The sequence below is a fragment of the Anopheles nili genome, chromosome 2 (assembly GCF_943737925.1).
Source record: "Anopheles nili chromosome 2, idAnoNiliSN_F5_01, whole genome shotgun sequence".
NCBI classification, from domain to species: domain Eukaryota; kingdom Metazoa; phylum Arthropoda; class Insecta; order Diptera; family Culicidae; genus Anopheles; species Anopheles nili.
In genome coordinates this window covers 35535015-35546328 of record NC_071291.1, presented here as the reverse complement: position 1 = coordinate 35546328, position 11314 = coordinate 35535015, and the positions used below count along the sequence as shown (strand labels likewise).

The following is an 11314-nucleotide window of genomic DNA, read 5'->3' as shown; positions in this document are numbered from 1 at the left end:
GCTTAGTGGTGGTTTAGTGGGCAGAAACCTTCAGCTACTTGGCTTAGACCCTGTGTTGCTAATTTCGCGTGAACCTTTCTTCGATCGCTTTCTCGATGGGGTGGTTTTTTTCTTGTTGTTGTCGTAGTTGTGAATTTTCCAACTCATCTTAATAGCTCAAACACGAGCACGGCTGAGCTCCCTTTCAAAGGTTAGATACGTGTGCGGCACAATCGAGTCTCAAAATTACGGGAAAATGCATTTCTCGCACCGGCCCGATACCGCTCGGTGGTGATTTATTTAAATTAAAATAGCACCGTTTGCCGATCACCGGTACCGATCGCACGACCAGCGAACAGCGAACGCGCTAAATTGTGTGAAATCGGATAATTTAATACGCCAAAACGCCACGCCACCACGAAACCGAGACCGACCGTGGAACCGACGCTTGCGATCTACGAGGATTGGAAAGTTCACACGGATTTGACCGATCGGGGCATTAATTGCGTGACCTTTCGCGGCACCAGCAGCACCAGCAGAACAGCTCGCGCATAGCATAGCTGCCTTTTGGGGGCAGCCCATAAGCCCGTTTGGTTCATAAATTATGAACCGCGATGCATCCTGCGCGGTTTGGGAGTTGCCACGGGGCTGTTCTGTATTTTTTTATGTGTGTAATATTTTGCACTAACGATACAATCGCTCGATCTCGCAAGGGTGTTACGGTTGTAAACGAGGTTTCACTTCCACGCGGTTCCGTTTGTGGCTTCATTTTCTTTCGCTCTCGGCTATTCGGAGGATTTCTGCCGCCCCTTTCGAGCGTTCGTTGTTCTCGCGATCGCACGGCAAGAGGAAGCTTAAATCCTGTGGATCCCAACCGAACGGTTCCGGCGTAGGATATTTTTTTCCCCTTTATATTCGTGCAAAATCGAAAGACTGTCGATGGGACGCTATTGTCTGGCGTCTTATCGGTATTCGAATTTCTTCGCCCAAGCTCTTTACCTTAGCGCTTCGTCATAGCGCTCGAGTAAGGCCCTTTAAAAATGGTCCATGATCAAAATTCTGGCACGGCCGATTAGCGCTGTGTGTCCTAATTGTGACAAATGGAGCAAGGCACGGCACGGCGACGGAAGCGACAATAATACATCTGGCTGCACAAGTGGCTCACACTAATTAGGCCACACACATTGCGGTATTTAGCGTAAAGACGTGCGACCAGCGTCGGGATATGCCTTTTTTTGTTTTTTGTTTTTCGTCTCATCTCGTCTCTCGTCTGCCCTATTGCACCAGCGCCATATGTTACGATCGTCGATCGGCCGCCGTTTGCTGCAGCCGAAATGTTGACAAACCCAAATGATGCTGAAAATTTTAATTATGCTTAATAGCTGTCACTTGGCTGGTTGGCTGACGAGTTTATTTGTCTGTGAAACACACTCCGTCGTTGGTGGCACCAGTTTGGTAGCTGCGCGAAACGATGAAGGTACGATTTTTTCCGTGAACGAAATGAAGAAGCAAAATTAACTCAGGTTTACGCAGCCACCGTAGATGGTAGAAGTTAAAAATGCCCAGCAGTTCAAACTGAAACTCTACCAACGCACAATTGGGAGAGCATAGAGCAATACATCGACATCGCATAAACTACATCGAAAAACATAGAATATGCTCCGAGCAAAGCGAAGACACAAACCTAGCGCGGTGAAAACATAAACCAAATTCAATTCACCATTATGGTAGATTACTGCTTATAGTAAAAAGGACTTCGCATAAATTCGATTAAAAATATTATACCAATAAAATATTGAAACGTAAACATGAAAGCGCCATAGTTTTACATTAATGCGTTATCACTTCAAACTAGACCATAAAACACTGCACCCACATCTTATACTGGACTTTTACATACTCTGCAGCTTCATTTACAGTTTTATCTTAAATTGGTGAGGTATAAAGTATAGCTGAACTCTATTATGCTTCACTTGTAGTATTATGCAGAGAGTTGCCTCACCATTGAGTCGTATTTGTTTTACAGTTCCTGAAAACGGTGGGTTATATTGATTGTTCAAATAATAAACATTATTACAATTGTTATAACTATCTGAACACCACCGTTTAAGCACAGTAGCCTATAAGCTATCTTTAAAAAAAAATATGCAGCTATTTTAGCATAATGAATCTCTTGTTTAATATTTTACAGAAAACGGCTAAATATTCAAAATGTTTCGTACTGCCCGATAAGGATGAAAGCTGAACTTCTACACGCGACAATATAAACCTAGAAGCAGTCATATGTTCCAAGTGGAAAGTCAGGTGCAATGTCAGAACTGCAAGACTTTCAAAACAAAACTGTAAACTGTTTACTAAACTTTCCTCTAAATTGTGTCTAGTGCTTAGTTCACTTAGATTAGACGTGGAAAGTGTAGGTAGATAGGGTTGCTTAATCGCACTGTAATAAGACACGAACCAAAAAACACTCCCATAAAGCTAAAATTGTCGACTGAACCGGGGTGCGAGCTCCCGAAAGAACACACAGAAGAAGACTGGGAAGAACTATAGTTCTCGGTGTTTTTTTTTGCTTCACAATTAATGTTTGTAAAAATCGAGTCTCCGTTGCAAGGTGTTAGCATCAAGCCGCACCTGCAAGCCTGCTAGTGTTTTGTGAGTTTGTTTCTTTAGTGCAACACCATTCGTGCTTTTTGCGGTGTCCTTTCAATCCGTATTCCGCGCCGGCTAGAATGAAACGATATGGTGACGAGCTTCCCCTTTTTTGGCACGATGGTTCGTAAGTGAGCAAAAACAAAAAAAAAACAAAAATGTCACTGCATGGTGACGAGCGACGAGAAGTCTCTGTGGTGGTCGGATATATTTAGCGAGTCGCGGCGGTAGTTTATTCGGAAGGCAGAGGAAAGTGCTCGGGTGCGCTGGTCGAAAAGGCAAACGTGTTTGTGTTCTTTCTTGCTCGTCTAGTAAGTGCGGTGTGTAAATAGGTACTGCACAGTAAGAAACGAATAAAAAAAAAGAGAAAAAGTAAAGGGTGCAACCACCCCAATCTCCCCCAGTAGGCTCCGTTACATCGGCAAGCGAAAGTCAAAAGGACCGTGTTGCGCACATCTCACAGCATCTCACGGAAATAAATATGGCTTCGTTGAAGGATTGGGATGTGCTGCGGCTTTCCACGCTGATTACGAACGTGAACACGAAGCTGTCGGCGAGCATTAGGTCGGACAAAGAGTATCAGCTGTTGTGTCTCGTGCGTCAGAACGATCAGATCCTGTTCCGGTACATCGATCGCCATGGCGAGGTGCATCTGATGCTGCTGTGTTGGTTCACCGAGAATCAGAAGAAAATTCAGGACGTGTGTTTTGACAGCGACGGTTGCCGTTTGTTGGTGTTTTGTAAGTCGCTCGTTTGAGCTAACCGATGGACCGATCATCGATGGTGGTTGATACTTATACGTTGCCCTTTTTTCATTCGCAGGTTACGACAACACGCTGCACATCGTACCGGCGCTTGCCATTTGTGATAAGTCGCAGGAGGACACGACGGCACGGGTGCCGGAAATCACGTCGTACATCGTGCCGTTTATTGGTCCGCACGAGTGTCCCAACCCGCAGACGTGTCCGAACAACTCGCACAACACCCAACAGCACCAGCCGAGCTCGTCGCATCGATCGTCGGTGGCGTCCGAGAGCAGTCTCAAGGAGGCGGCCGCCAGCGGAAGTCCATCGTCAGCGGAACCCAACGTGATTTTCGATGCGCCGACGATCCGGAAGTCTAGCTCCACTTACACGACGCACAAGATCGATGAGATCTTCTCGCTTAACAGCCTCTACCGGAAGCTGTTCCTGGAGCAGCTGGATAAGGCGAGAGAGGAGGAGAATGCGAACCGCAGCATATCGGCCGCCGGAACTGACACACCGATCGCGATGCAAACGATCGAAGATTTCTTCGCCGAAGGGTGCCAACAGAGGGAGCCCGGGAGTGGTGGGATTGGCGAGGCATCGAAAACATCCACCCCGCAGGAGACGTACTCGATCAGCTCGAGTCTGGAGTCGACGGTGTCGGTGTCCTGTCCGTATCCCACGTGCTGCAGTTGGTGGAAGACGCTTTCGAATGAACCGCGGGCGATTCTCGGATACTCGGACGGCTCGATTTGTGTCGTGGGTAAGCTGAAGCTGAAGCTGAAGAAATTCACCCCACTGCTTTACTAACCTTTCCACATGCTTTGCAGGACTCATGCCAAACTGTTCGTTTCTCGGTGATACCAATTGCGAGCGTGGATCGATCGAAAGGCTGATCATTTGCCAGGATAACAGCATGGAAACGATCAGCTTGATGATAAACACCTCCACCAAAGAGCAGTGGAAGCTGCTGCTGGAGCAAAAGTCCATGAAGTACACCTTCCCGGGCGTCATCACTCCGACTTCCGTACAGGACTTGAAATCGGAACTGCTCAAAGCCGACGGTGGAGAGAGCGAGAACAGCTCGGTGGCCATCGAGGACTGGCAGGTTGTGCTGTCGCTGTCAAAAGACGGTGGATCGGGACCGAGTGGAGGGCACCAGCAGCGTCAGCCGGGAACGCCGGGCACGCAACCGAACAACGATGCGGACAGTAACGATTCGAGCCCGAACAGCTCCGAACCGCCCTCGGGGGATGATTTCGAAAAGGTTGAAAGCGAACCAACCGTCGATGGAAACGAAAAGACAAATGGAACCGCCGGGCAGCAGCAGGGCGCTCTTCCGAAGCTGTTCCCAGCGGCCAAAGCGAGGTTGCTCTCGTTGCGTGATTTAGGAGCGAAGAAGATCGGCACGCTGAAGCTGAAGCTATCCGAGAGCCGCATACGGGCGAAGGAACGTGAGCGGTTTAAGGAGCAAGCGGCCAACCTGGCAGTGATGGAACTCCCCGGGATGTACCCGGAGATTCTGACGACCCCGGCGGGGCCGTACTTTGTGGTGCAACACCTGGAGGGAAGGTATCTGCTGAGCGCATTGCATTCCTACTCGGACACGCTGTCGGTGCACAGCATGGACATAAGTCTGATTCCGTTGCACATCTACAAGCTGCCGAAGCAGTGCCATACGACCCTGCTGACGAGGAACGTGCTGTACGTGTTGCACAGCCTGCAGACGGAGGAACAGACGGAGGACACCGTTCTGGATGAGTCGGCTTCCGTGAAGATAGACGAGGGCAATTCCGCTGACGAGAGTAGTAGCCTCACGACCGACGCGGGAACAGCCAACACCGTGAGTGTGGTCAGCTGCAAGATCTCGTCCATGAAGATGGGTGACGATTGTGATTTTAACGAGCATTCGTTGCTGGGAGTGTTCCACTTTCCCGATGAACGGGTGCTGGACATCCACCGCATTTCGGGTAGTGGTCCGAGGCCGGAAAATAACCGTACATCCCAGGATGGATCGGCTGGAAACGGTGAGCAGTCGACAGCGACGGCCAACGCCGAAGCAAACGATGGTCGATCGATCTTTCAGAAATCGGCTGTTTCGAACTATTTGCGCATCCAGCGTGGATTGCGTATGGAGCGCAAACTGGACACGTCCGAGGATCAGGTGATGGCGAGCGAATTTCCGGACATCGAGTTCGACCAGGCACTGATCGTCACCGATCGTAATCTCTACTCAGTCGAGCTGGCGGAGAGTGGGAAAAATTTGTTCCTCAGCCTCGCGCACAAGTGCATCTGGGCGGCGTGTGAGGATTTCTGTGCCACATTTGGTCTCCCGTTGGCCAGCAGCATCGAGTATGCGGGTGATGTGTTGCTACGGCGGAAACGAATCTCGGAGGCGTTGATGACGTACAACGTGGCTCGTTTGTCTCCAATGAAAACGGCGCTCAAGCTGGCGTTGGCGAACGAGAACAAGGCACTGATGAAGCTGTCCGCGATGGCCCTACGTAACTCGCACATCATCAACAGCCAGTTCCTGATGCACGACATCATGCGATTGCTGGTGGAGGAGGCTCACATGGGAAACGTCGTGTACGATTCGTTGATGAACGTGAGTAATGTGAGCAAGCCAGCGAACGGGTGGTGTTTGTTAATGGTTTGTTTGGTTTTTTTTTAACGCTCGTTGCAGCTAAATGCACGCACGACACTGCAGCCCATCAACACCGGTGCACAATGCAGCGACTTTTCGTACGACAACGACGACGTGCTGATGGACGTGCAGATTTCACCCTCGGACCAGTTTCACCTTTCGAATCTGATGTTTCTGACGTTGTGCGAGCGCTGCACGGTTGACAAAAACTACATCCCACTGTGGAATTACATCGTGACCAACAGCAAGTACCACACGAGCCTGGCGTGTATCATGCTAGCGCACGGAAAGCTGTTCTCGACGGCCGTACTCCTTGCGATGACACGTGGTACCTGCTTGGACGTATTTAGCTGCCTTGTGGGCACGTGGGAGCAAACGGTGACGGACGCTCAACCCGCTACACCGGCCGAAACCAACGCGTTCGTGTACAACCTATCGAACGAGCTGTTCATGGAGTGTCTGATCTACCTGCAGGACTACACGGTCAACTACTTCCAGCTGATCCGGAAGTATCTTCTCGTGTTCGACATTAACGTGCTGGAGCGGTTAATCCGGCAGTTGAATCCGTTCCATCCCGTCTATCGGCCGTTGATGCATCGACTTTCGAATCACGAAACAACGGCGAAAGAGCCGTCTGGCAAACATCTGCTGTTTTTCTGCAAGACACTCATCGAGACGTTCCTGGCCGTGTCGATCCGTGCGCAGCAACTGAAGATGCACCACGATGGGTCGTTCTTGAATGCGTTGAAGCACGTGCGTGTGCATCACGAGGAGTGTGCCGTCGAGATGCGCCTGGCGCAATTTAGCCCAATCGCCACTGGGTTCTTTCACGCGGCTGCCATCGTGAATCACGCGGCGTTCGTTTGGGGATCGAACGGAGTTAACTGCGCATTGAGTCGAACCTCGCTGCAGGGTGATTCGATTGGACCGAACGGCCAGCCACCGGTCGTGAGCTTTCTCCGCCAGATTGATCTCGAGGTTCTCGCCGTTCAATGTGGACGGCTTCATACGTTGTTCCTTACCAGCAATGGGGTATGTTCGATGGTGTGAGCACAGTGTGCTGTGCACAGGTGTTCAAATTGCTTAAGGATGCTTATTCCTTTTTGTTTGGCCTTTTTTACTCTCCGTAGCTTTACTCGATGGGTTCCAACAATCTCGGACAGCTGGGGATCGGTAATCACGTGATCAACGCCCTGCAACCGATGCTCGTGAAGATACTGGATGGAAAAAGTGTTACACACTTTTCGGCTGGCCAGTATCACAATGCGGCCGTTGCGAACGGTTTGTTGTACACATGGGGGTACGTAATCCGTGACTTCGATCGATTCAATGCTGTTGGACTCTTTCTACTGCTTTTTTTCTACCTACAGGTGGGGCGTTTTTGGCCAACTTGGACATGGCACGGTTAATAATTGCTGTACACCAAAGGTTTTGGAGTTTTTCCGACATAAGGTATGAGGTCGCCGTCCGTTTTGTGTGGCTTGTTGTACTTATCGACGTAAATCGTTGTAGATCATTTTGCAAGTATCGTTGGGCCATGCTCATACTATTGTGCTGTGCAGAGACGAGCCCGGAGCTGGCAGCAGCCTGTACGTGTTTGGCTCGAACCACTACGGTCAGTTAGGACTGGGGCAGGAAGATCCGTTCGGAACAACCGTCGACACTCGCAATGGGAAATCGTTTTTGATTTCATCGATTCCTCGCAAGTTGCAGCTGGACGAAGAAATATCCCTCATCAACACAAAACTGTTCGCTAATGTAAGCCTGCCGCTGTCGCTCAAGAAACATTCTGAGGCTTGATTGTGACGACATGTTTTATGTTTTTTATTTCCAGCTCGTTCTTACGACGTCCAACAAATTGTACACCTGGGGTTCGTCTCCGCAAGCTCTACGTTTAGCTACACAGGCTCGCAAGCGTGCCAAGTCCTCGAATTCGGGAAAAAGCGGTAGCTTCTCCAAATTTAGCTCCATTTTACGATCGACGGTAGCGTCATCCAAATCAAGTACCTCGGAATCGGCGGAGAACGACTTCGAGTCTTCCTCTTCGGAACAATCAACGGAGGAAAGCGCGAGCAAGGAATGCTCCACAACGGTTAACGCGCCGGAAGCTGTGGAAGGACAAACGCGAGCAACTGAGACGCCGGAAGACGTCGATCCTGTCCCAGGACAATCAGATACCAGTATTATCATTCCGGAGATCAAAATCACCGAAGACAGCTCGTCTGGCAGTGAAAAGAACGCTTCGGCCACGGATTCGGATGAGAAGTCGACGGCGAGCTGTGGGGACGAAGCAATGGAGCATTTGTTTCCGTCCTTCGTCGATATTGGCCTCGTCGATGGGAACATCGTGAAGGTAACGTCTTCGATTGAACGTGGTACGATGGCAAACAGAGGATTCATGTGTCATGCATTTTTTTTACCTTAGATTTCCAGTGGATTGTATCATTTTGCGATCGTTACTGAGGACGGCTCCATTTACACCTGGGGCAAGAACATAGAGCGCCAGCTGGGTCGCGAAGGCAGTCGGAACGAAGTGCTGATACCTTCCCGTCTGGAAACGATCGATAACGTGGAGTACGTGGAGTGCGGCGCAGATTTCACGCTCGTTATGACAAAGGATCATATCCTGAAGGCTTGGGGCAACAACAATATGGGCCAGTGTGCCAAAGAGATCAATCTCGACCGTACCGGTATACCGGGCAAGCTGGTACGGCTACCGATCTCGAACCGTGTCGTTCGCATCCCGGACAGCTCCCAGTTCATCGAGGCACCGTACGAGGTGAAGCTACCGCCGAACGGGGGCCTGGGATATGACGAGCCGCTGCGGTTCCTGAAATCGATGCCGAAGTTCCGGCGTTCGTTTGTGATAAAGAGTGCCCTGGAGAAGCTGATCAGCAATAATTTATCGACAATAAGCTCCAGTCTGAACGATATCAGCAATGCAGAGGTGGACGATGTGGTTGGCGAGCTGCCGGATTCGTTGAACGAAGGACGACTGCTGTTGCAGCAGCAGCAACAACACGCCAACAGCACTATGTCCTCGTTGCAATCCGTCTCGTACGCCACATCACCAACGTCACTAGCGCTGGATGACGAGGATGACGATGAGGACCTGAATGATGAAGATGACGATGGGGAAGATGACGCGGATAGAGAGGCAATGAACGTGGATGGTAACGAAGAGAGGCGGGCGCTGGGTGGAACGAACGATCGATCCATGGAGACTTCGCGCTTGTACGGCGAGCGCCATTTGCTGAGTAACGATTTCATCCACTACTGTCTGTACATGTTCCATGGGCTGTACAGCCAGGACGATGTGCTGGAGCTGACGAAACGCGGCCACGAGTACCACATCCGCATGATGATGCTGAACTACGATTACGTCGAGGCGTTCCGGTTGATACTGGAGCTGCTTTCGTCGTCGCTGTCATCGTCCGCCTCGGCTACGGGCATCGCCCGGCAAACGCAGAACCTGGTGAAGATCTTCGAGTACTTCACCAAGGATTCGAACATTATTCCGATGGAAACGGGCAACATCAAGTACTTCATTTACGAGCTGTTTATGTTCTTCATCCGGCACAACCTGAATGTGTCCGTGTTGGAGGAGTTTTTCATGCGCAATCTGGATTGCTACCTTGTGCAGCTAGCGTTCGTGTTGTACTTCAACAATCTCAACAACCTGCTGACATCCCCGCGATTGCCACCGATCTCTGGTGCGGCCGGCATCGACACGGAAGTGCTTATGCTCGAGCGCAAGCTGTTGGACAAGTTTAATAACAATAACGGCAGCCTACTGCTGACCGGGGAGCTGTTTGGTCAAGCACGAACGTCGACGAGCGGTGGTCAGATGATCCGTAAGCTAGAGAACACTGACACGATCTGTAAGGCGCTCAGTACCACGTTCAATGTGACGTTGTGCCAGAAGCTGCTCGAACATTTCGATCGTTTTAAATGACTATTTGAGGTACGCGTCGGTGAGATGGAGCAAGATGCCAGGGAGAGGGCACGTTAATTTTTTAAACGGACGTAACCTTACCGAGGGCTCTAGTTCCCTTGCGTCTTTTGGGGCTGCTGTGGTCCAGTTATTAGTTTCTGGTGGTAGGAGGTATGTGTTCTAAATTTCCGTATACTATCCTCTGGCATGTTTCGAGTGGTGCTAGACCACCGACGCATGCGCATAGAGTTTTCTACAATCATTTTTACAACAACCGATAAAACAACGAATTTTTTTTTACCAAACTGAAAAAAAACCTATTCTAAGCTTATACTCATCAACCGTAAGGACTTTCTACACACGAAAGGGTACGCGATAAAAGTGCCATAATGCAAAACTGTACGCACAATGACGGCTTGTGAGGGGATTTCGTTTTGATCTGGAGGCCTATTTGGGAACGCAGTTGTTTCTAACACTTTTCTCTTGATACTACTTTCTTCCTTTTTCATCTATACACGCCATGGTAGAAGTGGTTTGCAGACGAATCGTGGTCGGATCTTTTTCGAGCCGTCGGGAAGGCGCTCCTTTTTGCTACTTGTGTATTCGAAACATATTTATTCGTAATCTTAGTCAAATCGATGGGTTGTGTTATGCTTTCTTACTTACTTATTCGATAAAATCGCTTAGGGGTTTTAACCTGCTGCCGGTTCACGGGAATCGAAATTAGACATCGAGTTGAGTTCAACCTCGAGTGGTTTTCCTTTCCGCCTATAGCAGATTAAAGCCGCTAAGCGATTGTAGCATGGAAACAGTAAGTTATGCTTAAAATCTAGTTTGTTATTATGTGACCCTTCCCACCAACGCAGGTCGAGAGTTAGTGTAGAGTTAGATGCGGAAAACACTTACAGTAGCTTACGATACTTAACTCATTTTTTAATCTACTGACTGTGTTAGTTTGCGGCGGCGTATTTTTCGTGGTTTCGGAGAAAGAGAATGCTGCAAAAGCTGCAAATGCTGCACACGTTACGTTAGCTGATTGGTTTTTAGCTGTAGAAATTCATGCATCCGTAAACATGCGTGCATAAACCGCAACCGAGAATCGAGCTTGAAGATCGATTTGCGGTGGAACGCAAGTGTTTGCACGGCCATATTATTTCAGACTCATTGCGTTACGGCTTTTTTTTGCTTTGATGTACGCTTCAAGTAGAATAATCACGTAAAAATAATGCATACTTTTGAGATCTTGAGGAAGGCTGGACATTCGCATTGATGCATAGATTTTAGTTTTTGTTCGGGGTCCCCTAGCATCCTGGTCCTTTTTACCACAGTAACCGATTTCGTTGGTGGTGAAAAGAAGCA

At 49.4% G+C, this 11314-nt stretch overlaps 1 protein-coding gene across 1 annotated transcript; it reads left to right on the top strand.

Annotated features, from left to right (window-relative positions):
• The first annotated feature begins 2660 nt into the window (after positions 1-2660).
• LOC128731670 (uncharacterized) lies at positions 2661-9976 on the top strand. Its single transcript, XM_053824803.1, has 9 exons — positions 2661-3368; positions 3451-4137; positions 4205-5982; positions 6061-7053; positions 7152-7321; positions 7392-7473; positions 7534-7779; positions 7856-8374; positions 8447-9976. The coding sequence occupies exons 1-9, from the start codon at positions 3110-3112 to the stop codon at positions 9974-9976; spliced, it is 6264 nt and encodes a 2087-aa protein (XP_053680778.1). The 5' UTR covers positions 2661-3109.
• Positions 9977-11314: the final 1338 nt, after the last annotated feature.

Coding starts and splice junctions, on each gene's coding strand:
- LOC128731670 (XM_053824803.1), top strand. CDS start 3,110: ATGGCTTCGTTGAAGGATTGGGATGTGCTGCGGCTTTCCACGCTGATT. Junction 7,322..7,391: donor GGTTTGTTGTACACATGGGG/GTACGTAATCCG, acceptor TTCTACCTACAG/GTGGGGCGTTTTTGGCCAAC. Junction 8,375..8,446: donor TCGATGGGAACATCGTGAAG/GTAACGTCTTCG, acceptor TTTTTACCTTAG/ATTTCCAGTGGATTGTATCA.